The following is a 27,655-nucleotide window of genomic DNA, read 5'->3' as shown; positions in this document are numbered from 1 at the left end:
CAATGGGTCTACTTCTCAGTTTTGCTAACCCTCTTTAGCACCAGGCAGTGGCACTGTAAGCATCTCCCACACTGGTTCCAATGAAGGTCCTCAGTCCTGAAGTGAGAGGTTGAATCAGTTCACATGGCACATAGCTTTGGCTTCTTCTTGAGGCTGCTAGGAAAGCAAAATTTTCAACAACCACAGGCACAATTTTGTGACAAGGACACAAGTTCATTAGGAAATACATGGAGGCTGCCAACCTCAAATCACATAGAATACTGAATAGAAATTGCAAATTAATGATTTTGCGATGGGTTAGATTTGGACTGTCACTGAGCATTGAAGAGCTTCATAGCCCATTTCCATTAAACCTTCAGTTCTATTGGAAACTTTGTTTTTAAGGGTTATCTTTCAATTACACAGACTGAGAATATTTCTCATGCATATAATGGCACGCATCAAGATAGCCAAATGTTATAATACTTTTTTATGGCTGCAAATTATACTCTCTGACTAGCTCTTTCACCTGTGTGCAAAAGAAACAAAGTTTACTTTCAGTTTCAAAGGGTTCTGCTTTTGTTCCCGTCTGCTTGATTTTTGTATCTGCTTACTCACTACAAAACAAACCTTAAGCAAGCGATAATCATGTCTCATGACAGAAAGCATATTTAAAGAAAACTGAAACCTCTGCAGAGGGAACTTCTCCAGTTGACCACTGGATTCCTGACTATATGAAGCATCTGGGAACCTTTGCTACATCCAGACTTGGTAAGCCTGGCCTGTCTTCTGTTGTGCAAAAGAAGAGTCCTGCCTCAGGATCACAACAATTTAACAGGTAATTTACAAATATGTTACTTGGAAATGTGTATTGACTTATCTTTCTTTCTCTGTTTTTCTCCATTACTTCCACCATTTAGTACTAGCAAAGAGTGCAGCATCAACAGTCCCAAAGACAGAAGTGACATCTCTTGCCCATAACAATATAGACCAATGAGATTCCTTCATTTCACTCTGCTAATGGAACTCTGCACTATCCCAAAGGAAGCATCTCATGGGATTAGTGGGGGATTAAGTTTCTGTATCTTATTCTGTTCTTAGTCTCGACCAATAAAGGGGTCCAATGGTGACTATGATAGATGCTCTTCTGTTTTAAAGACCTAGGACTAAAAGTGGGAAATGATTGGAGAGCAGATTCACAAATATTGGGCAAACTTCACAGGGTGATGTTATTTGTGATTATTTGGAGGAATATCAAATATTGATGAAAATGTTTGCAATTATGAAAATGTATCATGAAAGTTCTACTTTTTGAAACTAATTATTGAAACTAATACTCCACTGCCTCGTAGCTATCATTTACACTTCTGTATTGCGGGTGCTACAAAATATCACAGCTCTGAGAGAATTCTGAGTTTTGTACACATTTTACATTCTGCACTGTGTGGTCTAACAGCCTGTGTACTCTCCATGTAGCCTAAACCTATATACTCTCCTTGTAGGCTGCAAACCTATATACTCTCCTAAACCGTTCACTGTTTTATCCTATTCTAGCAGTAACTCGAGGACCTACAGGGATTGAATCCTGTGAGAAGTTAGCTTTTGCAGTAGTGTAGGTTGGTTATGAGAGTTTATATATAATATTTTTTAAAACAATTATAGCTAGGTAGGTATTAGTGTTTGGAAATCTCCAGTTCTCCTAACTAGATTAGTCTAACCACAAAAGGGCCAGTGTGCTGATGTAGAATGTGTCATTATTTCGTGTGGTATCTGAAAGTACCAAAAATACAATGACCTGCCAGGTTGGACACGCTGCTTTACCAAGAAAGCAGAGGGTGACATTTCTTGGTGTTTAAGTCACAAGTGCCCATTTTAAGAATTTGTCCACGAGGGCATAAAATGATATCGCATGCAGATTTAAAGGGGTGTCCTAGTTTAATTCTCCAATCGAATGTGTGCACACTCAAATCTTAGGGTGCAAAATCTATTTTTGGCTTTGAAGGGTCTGGCTATAGGTGATGCACGAAGGCCTATAAAACCCTCGGCAGGTAGTGTGGAGCAGGACTTTCTTCCTTAAGCTCGTTTCCTTATTTTCCATTACAGTGCTAGTATTCTTTTAAGTCTCTCAGTTTCTTCTGCTACAATACTCTCTGACCTCTCACTGAGACCCTCATTCTACCAGCAGAGCGAGGCTGGTTCTCTGACCCCTCAGAGTCTTCAGGAGAGTGTGTGAGTATGGTATTATCCTAGGAAATTGCAATTGTATACTCAGGCTGCATTTATGCTACCACCTGAGGCAATCGAATCAATTTATGCAGTCGTCGCCTTTGGTATTTTATTGTGTGTAAATTTAATACCTATTTTAATTAAAAAATGCTTTGATTTGGTACCACCCATAGTGTAAGTTTGATTGCCGCAGTTCCAAAGACCTGCCTCCAGTCATAGAACTCTTTGGCTCTTGGTTTCTGTAACTGGGGTGGAGGGGAAACCTAGAGATTTTGTGGTCAGATAATTGGTGAGCCTAAAACCCAAACAACATTCCCAATCACATATCTAACTCAGGGTAACAATAGGTAGAAATGACATGATACAAGGCAGTGGAGAGTCAAGTCCACTGGATACATACTTGTGTGGGGAGAGAGCTTAGGTACAGATACAGGACTTGCTGTTCGTGCCATTCCCTTGAGCCCTTCAAAGACCCTGGAGTGATGAGAAGGAAATAATATATTGTGTTGCATGACAGCCCATTTACATCTTTTGCAGTTTAAGATGCTGACAGTGGGCCGTGTTTTACTGCTTATGGTAGCAGCATCTGTTGCCAACATAGGAAAAGATCCTACCCTTGATTCAGACTGGGAACACTGGAAGACAACCTACCAAAAGCAGTACAATAGTGAGGTAATTTATATTTCCATTCTAAATATTTATTTTTGTGATATATTGTACTAAACCAGGACAGTATGCTCTACTACCTGGTTGATTCTTTTTACTGTTAAATAATTTAGTGGCCAAGACAAACAGAAGAACTGAATAGAATTTTGGGGACTGAAATGTTCAATATCATGTTATATCTGGATTAAATGTGATCATAATCAGCTTCACAACTATTTATTAGTGATATCTGAACTGTGGAAAGAGTGACTTATGCTTCCAGGAGTGATTAAAGCTGAAGGTTGCCTTAATGCGCTTACAAAGTGCAACTCAAGAATTTGTTTTCTAATAAGCTAATTTATATTCTTGGACTATACTACACATGGAGAGAAACATTCTTAATATTTTTCATTCAAAGCAATTATGTTATGATCTTATTTCCTCAAATTCCTGTAAGAAAAAGAATACCTTTACTTACTCTCAATCTAGTGTTTATTTCTGGCCCGCCAGAGTGCAGCGTGGCGGGCCAGAAATAAATTTAGAATTGCTGTTAAATTTAGAATGGCATGAACAGCAATTTTAGAAATTGTAATTTAGAAATTGTAGAATTTAGAAATTGTAATTGCATTGTCCATATTTTACAATGTAATGAGATCTGGTTGAAAAATCCATTTTTGCCTTGTTAATTTGAAATTTATCCATTGGTCACTTGAAAAATTTAAAACAAAACCTTTTCTGTGTTTCAGATTTAATTTGAAATTTTTGTCTTTTTCAAAAATGAAAAATTAGCAAAACTTTTAAAACTTTAGATTTTAGTTTTTTCCCCTTTTCTCTCACTGCTTTTTTTTTCTACTGAAAGTAATAATGAAACACATCATTTTTCTTTCCACTTTTCCTTTTTTATTTTTTTATTTTCTCTACTCTGTAACTTTGCAAAAATTTTCCAACTTTGAAAAAACTGAAGTGGTATATTTAATTTTTCCTTTTGCCATTAAGTAACTCGTGCAAAATGGAAGAGATTTAAAAAGTTAGAATAGAAAAGGGAAAAAGAAAAAAAGAAAGGAAAATGTTGCAATTCTCTTTCTTCCAAACTACATGTTGTTCATCTTATTGTGGCAATAGGAGGAAAAAAGAAGAAAAGGCTATGAAAATTTAGAAGTAAATCAAATCAAAATGAAATTTCAATTTAAAATTAAACAAAAATGTAGTTTAATTGGGACACTTTCCATTGGAAAAAATACCACACAAGCAAACTTATTCCACCAAAAATTTAATTTTTTATTAGCCCCATTTTCGTGACCAAAAATGTTCCCATTTCTTTCATTATTTCAGGAAGAAGAGCTTTTCAGGCGCCTGATCTGGGAAAAAACCCTGAAAATTGTTACAGTTCATAACTTGGAAGAGTCAATAGGAATGCATTCATACACAATGGCTATGAATGGCCTTGCAGACATGGTAAATTTCCTCATCTACTTTGTTCTCAAATTATGTAGTGACATTTTGTTGTTTCAAGCTCTTTTTAAAAAAAAAGAAGTCATAATAATTGTAAAAAGATTTTTCCCTCACCTTTGTCAGAATTGCTAGTGCAATTAATTGCACTAACTAGTTACCTGTATTTTGGTTATTTTTAAAAGTAAATGATCCAATGCAATATGATCCCGAGAGCATGAGAGCAGAGGGTAGAGACATAATTCAATGGCTAAGACACTGAATTGGCCATCAAGAGAACTAGATTTAGTTACCTATCTTGCCATGGAATAACTGTGTAGCCTTAGAAATCTGTAAAATGAGGATAATACTTACTGTACTTTGCACAGTGCTTTGAGATCCTCAAGAAACAAGAGCAAAGAGTTATTAAAGGAGTGGGCTTTGGATCCACCCCCATTGAATAACAATGTGCTATTTTGCACAGCCACTCTTTAGAGTACAGCTATTGTTTAAATCTTAGACATTTTCTGCCATGTATTTGTTAGCTGCTGCAAAGTTGGCTGATTAGGGCACTTGCCAGACAGCAGTATGACCAGTTACTGATTATGAATTTTTAACATTCTCTATTCCTTTTTAAAAATTTTATTTTAACAGACGTCTGAGGAAATAACAGCTACCATGACAGGGCTCAGAGTATCCAACTCAGAAATGGATAACCTTACAGTTGATTGGCCTGGAGAAAGTGTTCAGATCCCAGATGGCATTGACTGGAGGAAGAAAGGTTATGTCACCAGTGTAAAGAACCAGGTGCGAACTCGTAGGTGGAAATTACAATAGGTGGAGAATGAATACTACAACCCGGATAATTGCAGAATAGTGTGAATCTCCCATCATCTTCCTCACATTGCTGAGGAAGAACTGCATAGTTCCAGCAATGCAATATTTGTAAATGACATTCTATGAGAATATCTATATTGCTGCATTATCCATTTCAACATGTAAAATCATGCTTTTTTATTTGAAGTTGTTCATTCAGCTTATTTATTATTAAGGCCAAAGCAGACTGTGAAGAGATTCAAAAAGATCTCACCAAACTAAGTGACTGGGCAACAAAATGGCAAATGAAATTTAATGTTGACAACTGTAAAGTAATGCACATTGGAAAAAATAATCCCAACTATACATACAATATGATGGGGACTAATTTAGCTACAACTACTTAAGAAAGTGATCTATGAATAGTTCTCTGAAAACATCCACTCCGTGTACAGGGACAGTCAAAAAAGCAAATAGAATGTTAGGAATCATTAGAAAAAGGATAGAGAATAAGACAGAGCATATCTTATTGCCTCTGTATAAAACCATGGTACGCCCACATCTTGAATACTGCGTAAAGATGTGGTCGCCTCATCTCAAAAAAGATATATTGGCATTGGAAAAGGTTCAGAAAAGGATAAGAAAAATGATTAGGGGTTTTGAACGGGTCCCATATAAAAAGACATTTAAAAGACTTGGACTTTTCAGCTTAGAAAAAAGAAGACTAAGGGGGGGAAATGACAGAAGTGTATAAAATCATGACTGGTGTGGAAAAAGTGAATAAGAAAAAGTTATTTACTTATTCCCCAAACAGCTAGACTATCTATATTTACTTCTCATACTGTTAAAGCTATCTGTCTCACAAGTGCATTGTATCCGTCTTCTCACACTTATGCTGTAAATCAGGAATAAGGCCACTAGTGTTTTTGTCTCAAAAGTATAATTAAGCCATTTATGATATCTACCTTAACATGTATTTTGTTGTTGTTGAACCTTGCAATATGCCTCAGGGATCCTGTGGTTCGTGTTGGGCGTTCAGTGCTGTGGGGGCCTTGGAAGGACAACTGAAGAAGAAAACAGGGCGTCTGTTGTCACTTAGTCCCCAGAACCTAGTAGACTGTACCAGGAGCTATGGCAACGATGGTTGCAGCGGAGGCTATATGACTAATGCTTTCAGATATGTTATAGACAACAATGGCATTGATTCAGAAAAGTCCTACCCATATGAAGGTCAGGTGAGTATCACTGGGTCAAAGGTGTTTCTTTGGGGAGGAAAAAATTGGAAAAGTCTATATTTTACCACAAAGTGTTTTATCTGAAAGATAAATAAGGGGTAAGACTTAAACTTCTATTTTATATCTATGGTTGAATTAACATTGTAATTGATTTGGTTTTTTTCTTCTTGATTGCTGAATGATTTAATTCAATTTAAACACACCATAATGTCTTTTTTTAATGGTATCTGAAATAATTAGAGCCTTATACATGCCACAATTCTGTGACTGCAAAATTTGCATCAGAATACACTCCTTACCACAGATCTGGGTTCCAGAATATAAGCTTTAATTCAACAATAACAACAAAACCTTTATGTTTATGAAAACCTTCCAAGCAGGCCCCAAATGTATTGTTCAATTAATTAAATTGAATAAAACCCCATATTTTGAATTTTACCTGAATGTGTGGCAATATTCTCAAAGTGCCAAAGGAAGCAGGAGACTCCATCATTGCATCAGAATTTATATCCATCTTGCTATACATGGGGCCCTGGAAATAATAGTGCCATTTCATATACCAGCATACTACAGAGTGAGATCATCTACTATATATTTGAGAGTTTGTCACATCTGTGTGTGTGTCTGTCCGTTTGTTCAAGAACCACTCCTCCTAAAAGGATCACCAAATTCAGTATGCAGATTTCTCTTATCATAACTAAAAGGAAGCTACAGGTTTGGTTGTGCCAAGAAAACGGGATGTGCTTGGAATGGGATTGCTTCTCCTAAAACCATGCTGAAAAGAAACAGAATCAACAGGCAGGTGAAAGGGGCAGGCTGGGGGGCACCCCCCACATCTGGAACTGCCCCAGCCCCAAGCCTCCCACCCTCTAGGCTCCTTTTAGGGAGCACCAGGTCCACAACTCCCCCAGCCTTGATTTGTACAGAGACACTGCTGGCTGTTCCCCTTTGTCAGAGAGCCTGGGGAAAGTACACAGTTTGCTGCATTCCTCACTCTTGAGTGCAGGGGGCAGATGATCTTGGACCTACCCCATCTAGGCAATATGTACCCATCCCTCGGCTATGGCTGCTGGAGTTGGAGTGGCTATCGAGAGGCATTCCTCACCTGGCCCCAAGCTGCTGTGTTGAGAGAGGTCTGGGGTAGTCCCCTCTCCCACAGGCAGCGTGCAAACTGATGCCCTCATCCCCCACCTCATCCCAGAGCAATGATTTACATAAGAAAAACAAAAATTAATTGAGTAAAGGACTGGAGCAACTGGGATCTTACTTTGTGAGGTAGGGAGCCATCTATTGACAAAAGCATGCAAAATATCTACTATATATTTGAAAGAGTAAAACAAAAATGGAGTTAAAGACCCAGACTGGGGTACTCCTCTCTCTCTAGGGCAGCGTGCATACTGAATCCCTCATCCCCAACCCTATCCCACAGCAATGATTTAAACAAAGCATTACATTTTCATTTTATTTTCTGAAAAACAGAAATTTATCGACTTAAGGACCCAACCAGCGCCAGGTAAATCTTCTAGCACTGTGTATGTGTAGCTAGCTGGATAGATGCTGGTGCTGGGGGGATGTGACTTAAAAACCAGTTCCCCCCGGCACTGACTCCACAGTGCCGGCTGCTCCCACCTTGCGCTGCTGCCTCTACCAGAGGCAACAGCGTGTGGGGGGTGAGTGGGGAGGGGGTAGGTGAGACAGTCACAAAGTAATCTCAGCCTGTGTCGGGCCCAGGCTCACCACAGACAAGGGCTGCCATCGCGAAGTAGCTTCTGTCCCTGGTGGTATGGCAGCAGCCTCTGCTTGTGGTGAGCCTGGCCCGCTGCAGGCAGAAGCTGCTTCATGGCAGCCTCACCTGTCCACCTACCATGCTGCAGTAGCGGGGGCGGGCGAAGGCAGCACCATGGAGATGGTGCTGGTGGAACCAGCTTTTAAGTCTAGGCTCATCGAGTAGTTGACCACTCAACTAGTCACTTACATCCCTACTTGCCATAGTTATTGTACCATTTTATCTCTGCTATCTTCTACAGAACAAAAATTGCCGTTATAAAACTTCTGGACGAGCTGCCACCTGTGTCAGCTATAAAACAGTCCCCATGGGAAATGAAACTTACCTTGAAAAGACAGTGGCTTCAGTGGGACCAGTATCTGTTGCTATAGATGCAAGCTTGAGCTCCTTCCACCACTACCACAAGGGTAAGAATTGTTTTCTTTCCAGGTATTTTCCAAGACCTACATAGTTCTTAACAAAATTAGAGAGAAAGACCCCGAATCAACAAAACACAAATCTAACTTTAAACATGCATGTGAGCCACTCCACTGAAATCAACATACCTGTTTGTCACAGTTCAGGGTAACAGCATCTGTATTTCTCTTCAGTGGTCCTGCATGGGCATCATTCTCGGGCTTTCAGCAGATACATGTCTCTTTCTGTTTCTACTGGGGGGTATTTTCAGGATGCACCGTTCCCTGCCTTCACTATATTATTCCCAGAAGAAATAGACCTCCCATCCACCTCTGCTTGTTTCTCTTCCAAGACCGATAATAGTGTGATTGTCAAAAGTTTTAAGTACTATACAGTTCTTCCTATGCAACCCTGTTTTATTCTTAGGGTAAAAAGCATTGCAGAGAAAATATATGAAAACAATAAAAGAACCTACATGATTAATAGTAAGCTCACCAGAATTCATCCCAACAACCCTAACATGGATTCTGGCAGAAGCAATCCTTCAGATTCTGGGCCAAGTGGATTTCTTGTAGTTACAAGTTCTTCACAGCTTCAACTCAGAACAAGTGTTCTCATAATATGTTTAATATTTAAACATAATTCAAGAAGATTTAACTTAATATAGTAAAGTTTATACCAGATACTACAGGATATAGTCAGCCTGCCACACTACTCACATGCCTAAAGTGAAGTACATGTTAGTAAAGCGGATTACTGACTCAAGTTCAAGGAGCAGCCCTGGGAAATTTAAAGGGTGAGTTAACTATTCTGTAAATGCCTACATGAGGAACAAACGTTTAATAAATATTCAAATTAGCAAAAATTGAATATGATCCAATGGCTAGAAGCTAAAACTAGACAAATTCATACTGGAAAGAAGACATACATTTTTAAGTGAATATAATTATGGCAGATTGTCCATCGTGGACCATTTTTTAAAAGGTTGAATTTTTTTTTAAATGTGCCTTAGAAATTATTCTGGAGAAGTTCTATACCCTGTGTTATACAAGAAGTCAGGCTAGATGACCACAGTAGATCTTTCTGGTCTTAGACTCTATACTCATTAGCTCTTGTCTTAAATTAGTCCATAGTCTGCAATGAGCTTCACATAGGTGTATCTTTGTACTTGTATGGAACTCATTGCAGAATTTGAGCTTTATATTGTAACCTGACTTTCTATGCATTTACATAGTCCCTAGTACAGAAGCACAGTGCTCCTGATTGGGGATTCTGAGCACTGCTGTTTTCTAAATCAATCAATCAATCAATCAATCAATCAAAATATTTTCAGGTGTATACTATGACCCAAACTGCAATCCTTCAAATATAAACCATGCCGTTCTTGTTGTGGGATATGGTGTAGACAAAGGTGTACCATACTGGCTTATCAAAAACAGGTAAGTATGAGTTTTCTTTAATTAAAATAACTTTCAAGTCTTTAAAATATAATTTTGTCTTAAAGAACTGGTTTAATAGAGTACAAAAACAGCATCAAATTAAATAAAATATCTTTTAAAAGTCTTTAACTGTTTTGTTCAGAAGAAGTGGGGTCTGCTCACGAAAGCTCATGTTACCATCTACATGTTTTGTTTGTCTATAAAGTGCTACCAGACCATTTGTTGCTTTTTTAAGTTTAACTGTTTTGTTAGGTATTTCTCTGATTATTAAAAATGAAAGAATATTTTAAAATTCTATTTTACTTTTCACTATTCTGTTTTGGTCTCACACATGACAGACAGCTTGACACAAACTTGTTCATAGAATCATAGAACTGGAAGAGACCTCAGGAGGCCATCAAGTCCCGCCCCCTGCTTAAAGCAGGACCAATCCCAACTAGTTCTGTTAATTTCATTTCCTTTCATAGCCAGTTTTGCATTTTGATTCTCATGGACCACCAACCAAGCAAATTAAAACAGGGAATCTATCTATCTATCTATCTATCTATCTATCTATCTATCTATCTATCTATCTATCTATCTATCTATCTATCTATCTATCTATCTATCTATCTATCTATCTATCTATGATATATGATATAAAAACAAATACTGATTGTTTTTCTTCTGCAGCTGGGGAACCAGATGGGGTGCTAAAGGCTATATTCGGATGGCAAGAAACAGAGGCAACCTTTGTGGAATAGCTTCACTTGCCAGTTATCCACTGATGTGAAAAATACTTAGTCCTGGTGAGCAGGAATGAAGAGTCAAATACGTTTTTAAATTCATTTTATTCTCTCAGTTCCCCAAAGAACTGTAGTCTTCAATAAGTCCTGTTTTGCATTATACAAATTCGATGGACCCCAAAGATCTATTAAAGTCAAGAACAGAAAAGTTATGTAGGAAGAATCACTGCTTGCTATGAAATTTCATGAGTACTAATTATAGCCTTCTTGGCATATTGCTTTCACGTTTAACCAGCCTGAAGCAGCATTCAAGAATCTACATCAACTACTTCTGCCAACTAGTCACATGATACTGATTCTTGTTTCATTAAAAAAGTGAAAAACAGATGCTTGCCTAATGTTATTTTTCTATGTAGGCAAATGCTATTAGTGTCACAAGTAGGAATGGAGGTGGTGCCTGTGTTCACAAATGAAGGAGATATGTCATTGGAACCATCTCTTTATTAAAGTATGGTCCACTCTATGAATACTGTAGATTCTAATTTTTGTAATGATGGCCATATAACCACCAAAGCCATATATTTACCAAGACAGATTGCTCAGAAAAAATGAGAACCTTGAGGCTTTACAAGTGAAACTGTTGCTTTTTAATTTGCAAAAAATGTTCTTAAAATTTTTTTTTTAAACCTCTTGAAAAGAATTGGACATGCTAAATGGGAGATTTACTGACATTAAATCATTTCAAAATTGTATCTCAGGTACTACAATATTTTGTTTTTTTCCAAAGATACTGGATTTTTGTGATTATGTGAGAATCTCAGCCTTCTTTTTTATTTTTATTTTTTTGTGGATAAAAGGTTGAAAATATGACCCAATTGAACCCTACAGGCTCAAAGACCAGCAGGCACACCTAATATATTTTACATCTCATGATTTTAAAATCTAATCTCATGACTGGGGGAAGCATGACTTCTCACTTTTGAAAATTTGGGATTGGCAATACCCATGTTATAATCTTAGAAGGTGATGTATTATGAAAGCTGCATGTATGATAAGTCAGAATCGATGTTAGATGTTCTAGTGCTTGTCTTGCTTCCTGGGTTTCTTGGTAATTAATGTCTTAGTCTGTTGATTCCACAAGAATTACATTGGGATAATAGTTGGTATAATCTTTCAGTATGACGTTTGTATTAATTTTAAATTATGCATTATTAAATGACAATCAAAGATGTTTTCTCAAAACTTTCCTAACAGGCTGATTGTAAGATTTTGCAAGCATTACTTTCCACAGAAAGCTTTAGATTGTAGTGGTGATCAGTGTCTGTACAGTATTGTGTAGATGGAACCAGGACAGTAAAAGACATTTATTTAGAGCAATTAGCTAAAATTGTGGTATTTATTCCCTTTATTATTAAATTAAAGCAAAACCTGAAAGATTAGGCTTGATAGTTGGCTAGTTTAATTTTTAACTTAGATTTCATTTTTATATAGTGCAGAATATATATTTTTAAAAATACAGTTCATAAAAATTTTTTTTTTAATAAAAAAATCCATTTTGGCAAAGAAATGTAGAACAATGAAAAAGTAGCAGGAAATACATTCCTCTCCTAATACTTTCCTTCAAATATTGCCATACTATAGTCAATATGTGTATGTGTTGTGTGTATGCTGTATTCCCTCCATGGATGAACTATCCGCTATGATCTAATGTTTGTAATACACAATATGAGCTTTACAACTGTTACACAAGTGTGTGTGTTTCAATGGCTCTGTGATTTACACTTGTCTCCATAAGTAGGATCAGAGTCCACATTTTCACCTGCAACCCCACTTTCCTTCCCCAGGTGTCCCCCTGTGAAGTCTCGGCTAACAGAGTGAAAGGAAAAGGTGTGGAGTCTTGGGACATTGCTGGGCGGGTGTGTGTGGGCAAGAGACAATGGCACAAGTACAGAAATGGGAAGTGTTTGCAGGTGGTACAGGGCAGGGAGCAATGGAGAAAGGGGAAGAGCCACTGACAGCATGAGAAGGAAAAGAATGAAGAGCCTTTGGCTCTGCCTACACCACAAAAGTGGCCCTGGACTGTCATGCTGTAGCCAATTTCAGTGTGGATGGATGGGGTTCTCTTGCACCTGCCCCAGAGGGTCAGGATGACCTTACAACAGAGCATAGGAAACAACATTTTTCACGGCCTGGAGCCATGCAGCTAGGGCAACCTAATATTGTCAGTGTAGACCAGGTCTTTGCACCTGACCTTAGACTTGGGGGAGGCAAAGGTGCGAGAAGGTGCAAAGAGCCTTTGCATATTGCCTCAAAGGAGGCAAAGGTGTGAGGGGAAGGTGTGAAAACCCTTTGCACATGGCTCCAAAGGAGGTAATGGTGCAAGGGAAAGGTGTGAAGAGCTTTTGCACGTTGCCCTAAAGGAGGTAATGGTGCAAGGGAAAGGTGTGAAGAGCTTTTGCACGTTGCCCCAAAAGAGGTAATGGTGCAAGGGAAAGGTGTGAAGAACTTTTGCACGTTGACCCAAAGGAGGTAAAGGTGCAAGGGAAAGGTGTGAAGAGCTTTTGCACGTTGCCCCAAAGGAGGTAATGGTGCAAGGGAAAGGTGTGAAGAGCTTTTGCACGTTGACCCAAAGGAGGTAAAGGTGCAAGGGAACGGTGTGAAGAGCTTTTGCATGTTGACCCAAAGGAGGTAAAGGTGCAAGGGAACGGTGTGAAGAGCATTTGCACGTTGACCCAAAGGAGGTAATGGTGCAAGGGAAAGGTGTGAAGAGCTTTTGCACGTTGACCCAAAGGAGGTAAAGGTGCAAGGGAAAGGTGTGAAGAGCTTTTGCACGTTGACCCAAAGGAGGTAAAGGTGCAAGGGAAAGGTGTGAAGAGCTTTTGCACGTTGACCCAAAGGAGGTAATGGTGCAAGGGAAAGGTGTGAAGAACTTTTGCACGTTGACCCAAAGGAGGTAATGGTGCAAGGGAAAGGTGTGAAGAGTCTTTGCACGGGCCGTCAAGGCGGAGATGAGGGGACAGGGTGCCACAGGGAAAGGCTGCAGGCTTTGCACCCCAGCCCCAGGGCGGGGCGAGGAGGGGAGCCTTGGAGGGGCTGTTGCACACGACCCTTGCTGGAGAGAGGCGCGCTACTTCCCTTGGCGGTGTAGGGCGAAAAGGCGGGAAAGCATTTGCACACGGCACCAGGGTCGCAGGGGCACAAGGGAAGGCGGGGGCAGAAGGGAGGAGCGAAAAACGGTTACGTTGCGCACGGCCCCCGATCGAGGGCAGGCGCGCGCCCACCGCGTCAGGAGAAAAGGCGGGAAAGCGGGCGGCGAGAGGCGCGCGGCAGGACGGTTATTCCGCAGCGCGGGCCGGGCGCCGGCTGGTGGGGTCAGCCTGGGCCGGGCCCAGGCAAGGCGTCGCGACGGGGGGGGGCGCTCTGGGCATGGGACGGCTCGGATTGCCCCTTCCAACGAGCCATTTGCCCCGCACTCTAGGGACTCAGTTTCCGGCCCCGGGCTCCCCCACTCCTGGTCTAGCCTGGGGAGGGGGCGCCACAGAGGCCGGTGGGGAAGCTGTGCTGCTTTGGGTGAAAGCCGGAGCGTAAGGGCAGGTCCGCAGTGCTGCAGCGTGGCTGCGGATAGCACCGTAGTGTGGCTGGGCATGGGGTCTCCTGTGCCTCCGGCTGGCTAATCCGCTCCCCTGAGGGGTGGTTATGAGGCCAGTGGAAGGATTCTGCCCTGGGCTATGCTCTGGTGGTCGCGTTGGTCGAACTCGTTGGTTCTCAAACTTCACTGCTGTGGCCCCCTTCTGACAACAAAATTTACCATATGAGCCCAGGAGAAGGGACCAAAAAGCGAGCTCCACCCCCCCCCCCCCCAGGGAGAGGGACCCAACCTGAAGTCCAGGGGACATGTGACCATAGCCCTGGACAGTGACACTTGGGCTTTTGACTTGCTGGGGCCAGCATCAGTCTTGGGAACCCTATAGAGGATCACAACCCACTTTGGGATTGTAACTCACAGTTTGAGAACCACGGATCTGTTTAGAGTGCTTAGGGCAGGGGTGGGGAACTTTTTTAGGATTGGTGGCTGCTGACCCACATAAATACAAGTTGGGGGCCACATATGAGTGAAAGGCAACGAAACCCTCACTAACATGGCCCTTGGGGGGGAGGGGAGCCCTGAGCCTCAGGGGCTGGATCTGGCCTGAGCCATAGGTTCCCCGCTGCTGATATAGGACCTGGAGGCTATGTCTACACAGGGCCGGCCCACAACATTTTGGCATCTGAGGTGGGGAGCTCAGATGACGCCCCCATGCCCCCTCGCTTGGGCCAAAACTTTGAAAGGTCTCAATTCTGCCTTCTTCCTGTTCTACTCCTCTCATGGCACTCTACCATCTCTGTGCATCTAGAGCAGAGAGAATACATATGTACCAGCAGCAGACACAAATTTTCTACCCTCTGGGTCCTAGTGGTGCAGGGTTTAGGATGAAGATTTGAGTACAGACGGGCACATGGGATAAGGGACTGGGATGTGGGAAATGGTGTGAGGTCTGAGAGGTGATTTGGATGAAAGAAGAGGTTGTGACCTGAGTCAGGGGATTGGGGTGTAGTGTATGGGAGGGACTGTGGATGCAGGAGAGGATTCTGGCCTGGGGGTGGGGATGAGTGTAGGGGAGGGTACAAGTTCTGGGAGAGGGAGTTGTGACTTGTGGTAGGGGGGTGCAGAGGGTTTGGATGGTGACCTGGGGGAGGAAGTTGGAGTGTGGGAGGGGCAGGGGTGCCAGAGGCAGGCTTTGGCTGGGAGGCCCTTACCTAAGCATCTCCCAGCCAACAGCCCTGCAGCACCCCCAAGGCAGGCTGGGGCTGGGCTCTCTACTTGCTGCAGCCCCAGGCTGCTTTAAAATGCAGGCTGCTCTCTCCATGTGGCTCTCATTCCTGGAGGGTGGAGAGGTTTGCGGGAGGCTGGTTGTTTCTGGCCAATAGGAGCTGAGAGATTGGCTGGGGTCATTTCCTATTGGCTGGTTATTCACGGCCAATAGGAGCTGAGGATTGGCCTGGGGACAGGGAGAACACCCAGAAGTCTCACCTCTCCAGAGTAGAGAGGCACATGAAGCAGCCCTCCACTTAAAACAGCAACTACTGCGTGTTTGTGGGTCCCGGCAGGGTGGTCCGCGAGCTGGATCTGGTGGTTTGGCAGGTTGGATCCAGCCTGCTAGAGGTATCTTGTAACAGCTGGAGAGCCCATTTACACTGGCACTTTACAGTGCTATAACTTGCAGTGCTCATGAGGTGTTCTTTCACATTGCTGAGTCAGAAAGTTGCAGTGCAGTAAAGTGGCAATGTAGATATGGCCTGCCCTATGTGACTCAGGTGTGGATTTTTCAAACTCCGGAATTGATATAGCTGAGTTGATCCAATTTACTAATTTTAAAAGCCCCTACTGTGGATACATCTCGTACTGGCACAGCTATGTTTTGTACCTGGGTAAAACAAGCTGTGTTGGTAAATGTGAATTTTGCCAGTGTAGGTGCACTATGCTGGGGAATTCTGCTTGCATTTATTATTCCCTGGAGTAACATAGCTATATCACAGAAGTCTGTAGTATAAATCAGGCTGAAGACCATAGCTCTTTATTCCCATGAGTGATCCTCATTCACACAGGTTGAAATCAATGGGATTATGTGCATAACTAAAAATGGTTCATTACTAACCATTGAGTAAATGTTTGCATTTAGACTCCTAACTTGCATTGATTTCAATGGAAGTTAGGAACCTAAATACCTTTATGGATCCAGGCCTGTGTTCTGAAAATGGAATAGATAGGATCTACATATGTAAGTGTTATCAAAGTGCAACTTAACAATACTAATAACCCATTTTTATTAATAGATAGGAAAAGACTGATAATATGGCAACTGCCCAGATGCAGAGAAATTCTATGGTATGGTTCCGTTTATTTTGATGTATTTTTGACACAGTTGATTAGAGTAGTCAGGAATACAAAGTAATTATTTTTAGTACTGTTGTATTGCCCAAAATTACCCATGCAGCTGATTATGCTTGAAAAAAGTAGTTCAGAGTCATATAACTCATCTCTGTATAAACAGATGATGTTATTCAGGTGCAGTTCTTTTTGCCATAAATATTCTTATTGAACTATGCACAGTAGTAAAATTTCACAGGGTTCAGTTAAACACAAAGGTCCTGACACTGCAAAAAGTTAAGCATGCTTTATGTGCAGTGAATATTCACTTTGAAATCAATTGAACTATTTACAGTGCAAAATGTTAAATACACACTATATAACTCTTTATGTGGTTGGAGGCTATCAGTGTGATAAGCTGTTCAATATATGCTTCATGTTAGTTCCTTTAACAATAAAATAAAATTGATACATTTGGCTAATGAGATAAGACATTTTATTTGTCTTCAGTATTTGAAAGGCAAGTGAATGAAAATAAAGATTCCTGTATCCTGGAAATTAATTCTCGCCCTCTCTCTTTCTCTTTACATTTTAGAGTGCAGTAATATTTCCAAATAAAATATGTACTGAACAGCAGTCTTTAGTATTGGTGAAGAGACTCCTAGCAGTATCAGTATCTTGCATTACTTATCTAAGAGGAATTTTTCCAGAATGTGCCTATGGAACAAGATATCTAGATGGTAACATGCTGTTTCTCAGATTCCTTTGACATAAGATATTTGTTCTAGTGACAAAGAATGTGAGAGAGCTTATTTGAATGAACTTAATTTTGTTAGTGTTGTGTTTATATTTTTTTAACTAAACTTTGTTTGTTTCAGACCTCTGTGTCAAAATTTTGAGAGAAGACAAAAACTGCCCTGGATCCACTCAGTTGGTGAAATGGTATGTTGATTCTAGAGCAGAGCTACTCAACATGCGGCCTGTGACCTGTTTGTTTGCGGCCCACAGTGCACTTTGGATTTATGTGGGGCTCAACACACTGCCTGTGGGTGGGAGCCAAAACAAAAAAGTAGTCAATATAATGGTCTTCTGTTGCTATGTGTTTTAGTAGTTAAATTCCTGGACTGTCATTGCTCATTAAAAGTGCTCATATGGGTGGAAATCGGGTAAATATTACATTTTATTAATATCAGCAGAACTGATTTAAATGGGGCCTGTATTTGTGTAGTCTTGCCTTAATCTTTCTATTCATGCCCATCAATGTGAATGAAGCTATTTGCATATTTATGCAACCACACTTAAATTGCGGCCCTCCGCATGCAGCTGATTATGTCTGTCTGTGAATCTGTCTGTTCAAGAACTCTTTCTAAATAGTAAGAGCTAGGACCACCACATTTATTATGCATCTTCCTCTTATCATAAGTTAAAACAAGGTAAAGGTTTGGTTGTGCCAGGACAAGCGGATACACCTGGAATTTGATTGTTTTTCATAAAATGGAAAGGAAGAAATCTGGCGGAAGGACAGTTATACTGCAGAATGACCACAGGGGGGCAGCAAGGCGGCCAGAGATGGGGACCTGGACAACTATAACCTCACTGGGTCAGCAGGAAGCAAGGGTGGAGAAAAAGATGGCTATTTGCTATATATTTCAGATAGTTTGTTTGTGTGTCTGTCTGTGTGGATGTCTGTCTCCCATTTGGGGGACATGTATCCCTCCCCAGCTATGCCCACTGCAGCTGCAGCAGCCTTAGACAGGTATTTCTCACCTGGCCCCAAGCAGCTGTGGTGACAGCGGGCTGGGGTTATCCTCTCTCCCTTGGGTAGCCTGCATACTGAACTCCTCATCCCCAGCCCCACCCCAGAGCAATGACTGTTGGTGAACAATGGTCACGTGGTGTATTTAACGCGTAGTATTTACTGTTTTGGTATACAGACTTTGCACATTGAAAAATCTGAATTTTATATCCACAGTTGCTTCTTTTGACAGTTCTCTCAGAACCTGATTCCTTGTTGCTCTGCATCTTGTTTTGTAGTCATTTCCACCAGTACAAAGTGGATGTAAAATGATGCCAAATCAGAATAATAGTGCTTTATACTTCACATCTATAGTGATGTGTAATGGAGAATTCAGTCCTTATTCTTTGGTATTCGAGGTTGGGACACAATATTTTCATTAACATTGCATTTATTGTGTTTTTGTAACTTTTAATTTTGAGGATTAACATCTCAAGCATTGCAAAAGAGGAGTATTCAGCTTCTAAAATTCTGTAGCTGGATGTTTATTAGTATTTTATATATTCTGTGTATTGTATATTCTGTGTAAGACTAATTCTTACTCTTTTTTTCCAATGTTCCATTGGGCTATAGTAAATTATGGATTAATTCTTGGTTACTTAAGTATTGTGGTATCTCTTTTTGTATATTTTTATGTAAAATGCAATTAAAACTTTTAAATAAAACTGCATCAAGACTAAAAATCGTACAGGTTGAACTGCTATAAACCAGGACTCCATGCATGTTCCAGAACAGAGCGTCCTGGTGAAGGGCTGGCGACTGGGCTCCCCGCAACTGGGCTGCCCAGCGTGCCAAATCTGAGCTCTTGGGCACAATCCAGTGGGACTGCCCCAGTAGGGCCAGGAATCTGGTGTTCAGGGAGCTGGGCTGGAGTTGGGCTGCTCAGCATAGCAGGGAAGAGGGTGGGGGTACCGGCAGGTCAGTGAGGCTGGTGGCCAGTCCAGGGCTGGCGGGGGAGTGGTAGCAGAGAGGCCAGATATGACCCTCCCTGGTCTGGAAAAATCCCTTATCCGGGACTAGTCAGGTCTCGAAGGGTGGACCAGGGAGATCCAGGTTGTATTGGTTTTGTGCTTAAAAGATTATTAGACTTAAGTGAAATAGTTATATTTATCAACTGACTTATGAACACGTTAGAAAGCCTTGACAGGCATACAGTTCAGTGACATTTATATTTGTTCTGTGAAGAGCCTGGTATATATTTGGGTATTGGAAACTTTATAGTTAATTAAAAAGACAAAAATAATGGAATAAGCATTGTTTATGACTACCATATTTTAAAATTAAGAATATAAACACAACAATTTCATTTTGTAGGATTTTTATTCAATCGAAATGGTAATTAGTAGTAAACAGACAATATTATTTGATTTTTGCAGGATGTTAGGTTGCTATGATGCTTTGCAGAAAAAATATGTAAGTCTTCCAGTATCATTTTGATATAATATACTGTAATGTGCATTTGTATACTTCTCATAGTGGTCTCTTGGGGTACGTCTACACTTGCTCCCTAGTTCGAACTAGGGATGCAAATGTAGCCGACCAAAATTGCTAATGAAGCGGTGATTTAAATATCCCATGCTTCATTAGCATAATCTCGCCTGCGCGTTATTTCTCTCGCCAGCTGATTCGAACCAGGAAGTGCGTTCTGGGATGCGTTAGTTCGAATCAAACTCCTTGGTTTGAACTAACATTACTCCTCATTTTTTGAGGAGTAACGTTAGTTCGAACCAAGGGATTTGATTCAAACTAATGCGTCCTGGAGTGCACTTCCTGGTTCGAATCAGCTGGTGAGCAGAATAGCGAGCGGGTGAGATTATGCTAATGAAGCGCGGGATATTTAAATCCTCGCTTCATTAGCAATTTTGGTCGGCTACGTTTGCATCCCTAGTTCAAACTAGGGAACAAGTGTAGACGTACCCTTGTGGATTTGGGCCTACTGTTTACTAGGGATGTCAACGTGTAGTTGACTACATGCATTTCCCCCACCCCCTTTGCTTTCTCTGTATCAGAGGCAGCGCGGTTGAGGTGCAGGAGATGTTTCCATGGGAAGCAGGCTTTTAAGCAATCTCCCCACAAGTACCGGAGTCGCCTGCCTCTCCCACCTCAGCGCTGCTACCTCTGATAGAGGGACAGCAGCACTGAGGGTAAGGGTGGCAGGCGGGAGCCAGGACACAGGGGAAGCCAGTTTTCAAGCCAGCTCCCCACACGTATTGGCTTACATGAGCCGCTTCCTCCTGCACTGCTGTCTCTTTCAGAGGCAGCAACAGGAAAGGGGTCAGGGGAGGGTGCTGAAGAGCAGCCTCTATCCCTGGCAGGTCCAGACTTGCCGCGGACAGTGGCTGCTCTGTGGGATGCCAGTGCATCCTCTGTCTGTGGGGGGCTTAGACCCTCTTCCCCGTGGACAGGGGCTGCTGCCATGGAGCAGCCTCTGTCCCTGGGGATCTTGGGCCTTCCGCGGATAGAGCTGCTGCCACCCTGTGCTGCTGCCTCTGATATAGCAGCTCCCTGGGAGGGGTCCAGGAATGCACTGGCTGCCAGCCCTGCCCCCAGGGACTGTCGAATAGTCATGAAACTGATAATATTTTGTGTAGTTACACAAATATTCAATTAATTGCTATCTAACATCCCTACTGTTTACAAAAAACTGCATTTTACTCAGATGTGACAATTAATGGCAGTTCCAGGTGCTCAGCATCTCACATAATGTAGCCCATAAGTCTTCATTCGTGGTAATGACTTCTGCACTGATGTCTGAAACATGACTTTGGAAAAATGTCTGATGCCCTGATTTAGGAAAGCATTCCTATTCAAGAAAGCACCGCAGTCAGTAGTAGTTAAGCATCTGCTTAAAGTTAAGCACATGTGTATAGCCTTTGTTATTTAGAATTGGATGACTTTCCCAAATCAGGGACCTAATTTCCTTGTTATTTTGTTTTTTGGAATCTGCACTGTAGTTGGTATGCAGGGTTATTTTATAAGATATATTTAATTTATTGTTTTTCTTTTGTTAATTATATTTTAAACAGCTTAGAATGGTTGTCCTTGCGGTAAGTATCTTTAAAATGTTTACTCACCTCTCAAAAAGTGTATTTATACACATTGTATTTATTCTCATATTTACATGTTTATTTTTCAAATATAGGTCTACACCCATTCAGAAGATCCTCAGGTAAGCTTAATATAATATTTACGGTTGACTGATTATAACAATATTTACATTAAAATGTGCATATACAGGCATATACAATATTTCACATGTGGTCCAGATTCACACTATCATTTATCTAACAAAGATTTAACCTAACATAATAATTGCCATACCTGATATCTAATCCAGTATCCTGTCTCTGACAGTAACAAGCACAGGACACTTCAAAGAAATGATCCCATAGTGGACAATTATGGAATTAACTGACCACAAGGAGAGTTTCTTTCTAAACCTATACAGTAAATTCCATGATTTTTTTCAAGCTAAACGTAATCTTACTCACTAGCCACTGGGTGTCACTCTAGCTCTGCATGATATATATGAAATTTGAAATAAGAGTTAGAAGTTGAATTTTTTCTTTAAAAATCTTCAACCGAAACTTGTTTTTTCTTATGATATATGGCTCCTGAAAGAGATTATTGACATTGATTTTATTTGTTGGTGACAACAATTGTATAAATAAGCTGTGCATAAAAAAAGTCAGACTGAATCATTGTGACAGTAGACAATTATAATCAATGGAAATGTCAGTATTCTGATGGTTTATAAATTTTGCCTGACATGTAGAAATCAGCATGCAAGGCTAGTGTATTTCCAGAAACAGAAAACAATATCTTTGAGAGAGATGACATTAAGTATCAGTGGGCCCCTGCACTGTGTCCAGAGTCTGCAGAGCAGTGTCCCTGAGGCCATGCACTGTCAATGTTCCTTCTCTGCCATCCCTGGCCAGAGACAGAGCTCTGCAGTGTTCCTGATAACTCAATTTCTCATCCTTTATAGTTAGATAAGTAAATCTGTTCTGTTTGTTTTTTAGGGAGTTTGTTTAGTTAGTTAAACATCCTTTCTTCTTCGAGTGGTCCCCGTGGGTGCTCCACTCAAGGTGTCGGGCTCGTCCCGGCGCCGCTGATCGGAGGCTTTTCGTAGCCGTAACCGGCCGGACCGCACATGCGCGGCAGGCTTCGCGCGGTTTCTTCAGTCACGCGGTCCGGCCCCTCCGCCAGTTCCTTTCAACCGTCCTAGGTTGCTGACGGACATCGGACTCTCTCCTCAGAGACAGCTCCTTTAGATAGAAAACTTAAAAATTGTCACGAGTTTTCCTCAGTTTATAGTTACAGTTAGTTAGTTAGTTAGTTAGTTGTTTAAAAAAAAAATTTTTTTCTTAAAGTTGAACGTAGATAGTTAAGCTACTGGTTTTTTTCTCTAGTTTTCGTTATCTTTAGAGATAGAAAATACAAAATGCCTGGTTCACCGGGGTTTAAGAAATGTTCCCTGTGCAAAGACCCCATGCCAGCGTCCGATGGCCACAACGCATGCATACGCTGCTTGGGGGAGTCCCATGTGCCGAGCAAATGTGCCCATTGTTCTAAATTAACGGCCAGGGCACGTAGGGACAGAGACATGAGGCTGAAGCTTATTCTGTTTGATAAGGCTCTACAGCCTTCTGAAACGCCCCAAGGAGATTCTTCCCAGACTTACAAGAGGACGTCTCCACCGCAGAGTGGGTCGACTCAAAAGAAAGCTAAAAGAGTCTCCCCAGCGCGCTCTCTGGCCGCGGTCCCTAGATCTAAAATCAGCGAGGGTGACCAGCCAGGTACCTCTGGAATGGGTTATTATCGCGCCTCACGTTCTCCGTACCGTTACTTGAGGCCGCACTACACGCATGTCTATAGACATCCCATACCACACTTCGGGACGCACGCTCCTAGATCTCGCTCGCCATCCCGCTCACCTTCGAGGTCCTATGGAAGCAGATACAGCATTGCCTATTCGTCTAGAAGACCATCTCCTGACTGCTCTTACCGTCATCGAGAGAGGGACTATTCTCCTTATGCCTACGCAAGGTCTCGGTCCCCTCATTCTTGTCGTTGCCATACCTCGCAGCATGGACATCAGTCCCCAGTGGGTTCTCCGCAACAATCGGTTCAACCCCCAAAGGTTCCGGTAGCTGCTCCCTCACCTCCTCCTCAGATGTCTGATCCTGAGGAAGGTCAAATTTCGGACGAGGATGCCCCTTCGCACGCAATATCTCCAGCTGACGTTGCCTCATCCTCTCCGGACGAAGCGGTATTTCAAGGGGATAATTCACCCCCGGACGACGGTCGGGAATTCCAAGATCTTTTTAAACGAGTGGCCTACACGCAGAACGTTCATATGGCGGACGTTCAGACGAAGCAATACAAGTTACTTAAAAACTTGCATCCCAAGCAACAGTCCAGAGCAGCGCTCCCAATTGATGAGGCGATTCTTGAACCAGCCTCGGAGATCTGGCACACCCCGGCCTCTGTCCCGCCTACATCAAAGCGGGCGGAGAAGAGGTATTTCGTACCTTCTAAGGGTTTGGAATTTCTTTTTACACATCCCCAACCGAATTCCCTTGTAGTGGACGCAGCCCTAAATCGAGCCAAGAATCCGCAGGGAAGGAATGCGGCAGCGGAAAAAGAGGCCAAAAAATTAGACATATTTGGTAGGAAAGTCTATTCATCGTCTACCCTCCTTCTTCGCATTGCCAATTATGCGGCACTACTGTCCAATCATGGATTTGACAACATTGCCAAGTTGTCAGGGCTGGCCCAGAATGCCTCCGAGGAGGAAAAAGCCATCCTTCGCGCAGTGGTGCTGGAGGGGTACGCTTGCTCCCGTGCCAGTCTACAGATAGCCATGGATGTTGCGGACACGGCTGCGAGATCAATAGCCACCGCGATATCCATGCATAGGGCTTCATGGCTGGCTGCTGCTGGGGCTCCGAGAGACTTGCAGGCGAAAGTCGAAGACCTCCCGTTCGACAAATTGAAATTGTTTGCTGACAAAACGGATGAGGTGCTTCACACCGGAAAGGACTCCCGTACGACCCTTCGTACGCTGGGCATGTATGTTCCACCGTTCCGCCGCCGGAGGTTCTTCCCATATCAGAGGCGATATGACTTCCAATTCCAAAAACAACAACCTCGCCCGTTTGATCACACCCGATCCAAACAGAGGCCACAACGTAGGCGCCCGCAACCTTCTAGGGCGACCAACCTTCCACAGACCAAACAACAGGTTTGACTCGTCTGTCGAGGGCGCAGTCGTACCAATCGCAATCGATATCACTACCAATACCACTCCCATCTTCCATCATCGTCTTCGGCCTTATTATCATCGCTGGGCCGCAATAACCACCGACAAATGGGTATTGGACATAGTAAAATCAGGTTTCACCATCCCCTTTACTTCAATGCCCCCTACCCACCCACCAACCCCGTCCCTTTTCAGGGACCCCTCTCACGATACTCTTTTGCGACAGGAGGTTCTATGCTTGCTGGCCATAGGAGCCATAGAAAAAATCCTGAGAGAGTTCTGGGGGAAAGGGTTTTATTCCCGTTACTTTCTGACGGAAAAGAAGTCAGGGGGATGGAGACTGATTCTCGATTTGCGTCATCTCAATCGTTATCTGAGAAAAATGCGTTTCAAGATGGTGACGTTAGCGACAATAATTCCATCTCTGAATCTCAGCGATTGGTTTGCGGCCCTCGACTTGCAGGACGCATATTTTCACATTATAGTCCACCCGGCACACAGACGTTTTCTGCGCTTTGTAATAGACAACGACCATTTCCAATACAGGGTTCTCCCCTTCGGTCTGGCGGCAGCTCCCAGAGTTTTCTCAAAGACTCTGGCGGTAGTCGCGGCATATCTACGACGACAGCACGTCCTCATATTCCCCTATTTGGACGATTGCCTCATAAAGGCCCCAACGCACCAAGAGACCATGCACATGATATCGTTGGCCAGAAACACGTTCGATTCTCTCGGCCTGATAATAAACGAACAGAAGTCGACCACTGTCCCGACACAGAATATAAAGTTCATAGGTGCAGTCCTAGACTCCGTCACGGAAAGGGCATACTTACCTCTAGACAGGTTCCAGACAATACAGGAGCTGGTAAAGGTCCTCGATATCGCTCCGACTGTGTCCGTACATATGTGTCTGCGTCTCCTGGGCCACATGGCATCCACCACCTTCGTGGTCCCTCATGCAAGACTCCACTTCAGAGATCTTCAGCACTGGTTACAAAAGGTATACTTACCACAGAAAGACAGCATCCACAAGACAGTCACTCTACCGCCTCACATTCACGACTCCCTGCGGTGGTGGAAATGCACAGAAAACCTCCTTTCCGGAGTCCCGTTCCTTCGTCCTCAGCCTTCTATGCTTATAACAACAGACGCATCTCTCATAGGCTGGGGGGCGCATATGGGCAACGACCGCATTCAGGGCAAATGGTCCCCCATAGAGAAGACATATCACATCAATCTCCTAGAGTTGCGTGCCATTTTCCTAGCATGCAAGCATTTTCTTCCACGCATACGGCACACCGCTGTCAGGATATTCACAGACAATGTGGCGGCGATGTACTATATAAACCGACAAGGGGGTGCCAAATCTCGTTCCCTCTGTGCGGAGGCAGTGCGGTTGTGGAACTGGTGCATAAGGAATGACGTAACCATCATGGCATCGTACTTACCTGGCATCAGCAATGTCATTGCGGACTCGTTAAGCAGACGATTCCCGGTAGATCACGAGTGGGAGATAAGGGCAGACGTTCTTCAGCGCATCTTTCGCAGATGGGGTATGCCGAAAGTAGACCTTTTTGCCACAATGCAGAATGCCAAGTGTCCCCAATTCTGTTCCAGAGCGGGGATCGGAAAAGGATCTCTGGGCGACGCTCTTCTCACTGCTTGGACCGGATTGCTCCTCTATGCATTTCCCCCGACGGTTCTAATACCGAGAACTCTCGAGAAAATAATACTCGAACGAGCGACAGTCATCTTGATAGCTCCGGCATGGCCAAGACAGCCGTGGTATCTACTATTGCACAGGCTGTCGATATGCCCACCGTGGACACTCCCTCTTCACCCGGACCTGTTATCTCAGCAGAAGGGAGCCCTCCTACATCCCAGACTCGAGTCACTTCACCTCACAGCGTGGTTGATAACTGGCTCAAACGGGACGAGCACCTTTGTTCACAGCGAGTTAAGACAATTCTTATGAGCAGTAGAAAAACTTCTACTCGGAAATCTTACCTGGCAAAATGGCGCAGGTTTCTGCAATGGTGCCGAGCTCGAAACGTACAACCTGTTACTTCTCCTCTCCAACACATCCTGGACTATGTCCTTCACCTTCACGACTCTGGTCTCGCTATGGCTACACTGAGAGTTCATTTAGCAGCAATCAGTGCCTTTCATGAACCTCTGCAAGGTTCCCCGATTTTTTCCCACCAAATTACAAAAAGATTTCTAAAAGGTCTAACGAACTTGCATCCACCTCACAGACCCCCTCCACCAGCCTGGAGCCTCGATTTGGTCCTACGTACAATTATGCATCCCCCCTTTGAACCGTTGGCATCAATACCGCTCCGAATGTTAACGATGAAAGTTGTATTCCTACTGGCTATCACTTCCGCACGTAGAGTGAGCGAGTTAGGGGCGTTGATGGCGAGTCCGCCCTACACATCCTTTTCAAAGACCACAGTGACTTTACGCCTACATCCAACATTCATCCCCAAGATCAATACTTCCTTTCATATTAATGAACCTATAGTTTTGACTGCCTTCTACCCCAGACCGCATGCTTCTTCATCAGAGACCTTGCTTCATATGCTCGATGTGCGACTAGCACTCGCTTTTTATATAGAAAGAACGCGCTCATGGAGACGTACGGACAGACTACTCGTGTCCATAGCACAGCGCTCTAAAGGCAATCCTCTTTCCAGTCAACGCATAGCTAGATTGATTACCGATTGCATTTCGATCTGTCACTCGCTCAAGGGAAGGCCTCTCCCTTCTCAACCGATTGCTCATTCCACTAGAGTGATGGCCACCTCCACTGCCTTTGCCAGAGGCGTACCTCTCAGCGACATCTGCCGAGCAGCCACCTGGTCCTCTAGCACTTCTTTTGTTCATCACTACGCTATAGTACGACGTTGGGCCTCGGATGCAGCTGTAGCGTCCGCGGTTCTAGCCTCTATGGAGGAACATTGACCCGGTGCGCATTTGGGCTACTGCTTTGTACTCACCTTGAGTGGAGCA

General features: G+C 42.8%; 2 protein-coding genes across 4 annotated transcripts in view; both read left to right on the top strand.

The window, feature by feature from the left end:
- The first annotated feature begins 466 nt into the window (after nt 1–466).
- Nucleotides 467–12,430, top strand: LOC102459334 (cathepsin K-like). Of its 2 annotated transcripts, XM_075906996.1 has the most exons (9): nt 467–817; nt 2,083–2,208; nt 2,743–2,877; nt 4,183–4,305; nt 4,933–5,085; nt 6,105–6,329; nt 8,357–8,522; nt 9,845–9,950; nt 10,623–12,430. In XM_075906996.1, the coding sequence occupies exons 3-9, from the start codon at nt 2,749–2,751 to the stop codon at nt 10,720–10,722; spliced, it is 1,002 nt and encodes a 333-aa protein (XP_075763111.1). In that variant the 5' UTR covers nt 467–817; nt 2,083–2,208; nt 2,743–2,748; the 3' UTR covers nt 10,723–12,430. The 2 variants fall into 2 exon arrangements, with proteins under 2 accessions (XP_075763111.1, XP_006110501.2); XM_006110439.4 differs by lacking the exon at nt 2,083–2,208 and having other exon boundaries at nt 491–817; nt 10,623–12,429.
- Nucleotides 12,431–13,925: 1,495 nt separating this feature from the next.
- The window catches only part of HORMAD1 (HORMA domain containing 1), a 58,731-nt gene continuing 45,001 nt past the window's right edge, over nt 13,926–27,655 (top strand). Inside the window, exons 1-7 of one of the 2 annotated variants that reach the window (XM_075907336.1) lie at nt 13,926–14,067; nt 16,550–16,601; nt 17,179–17,323; nt 17,462–17,525; nt 19,755–19,791; nt 21,405–21,425; nt 21,521–21,547. In XM_075907336.1, coding sequence (XP_075763451.1) covers nt 16,569–16,601; nt 17,179–17,323; nt 17,462–17,525; nt 19,755–19,791; nt 21,405–21,425; nt 21,521–21,547 — 327 coding nt within the window. In that variant the 5' untranslated portion in view covers nt 13,926–14,067; nt 16,550–16,568. The remainder of the gene's footprint in view (nt 14,068–16,549; nt 16,602–17,178; nt 17,324–17,461; nt 17,526–19,754; nt 19,792–21,404; nt 21,426–21,520; nt 21,548–27,655) is intronic. The other variant, XM_025179851.2, reaches the window with a different exon arrangement.

The sequence above is a fragment of the Pelodiscus sinensis genome, chromosome 24 (genome assembly GCF_049634645.1).
Source record: "Pelodiscus sinensis isolate JC-2024 chromosome 24, ASM4963464v1, whole genome shotgun sequence".
Lineage (NCBI taxonomy): Eukaryota > Metazoa > Chordata > Testudines > Trionychidae > Pelodiscus > Pelodiscus sinensis.
Note: the sequence above shows the minus strand (reverse complement) of the source record. Positions and strands in the feature narration are given on the sequence as shown.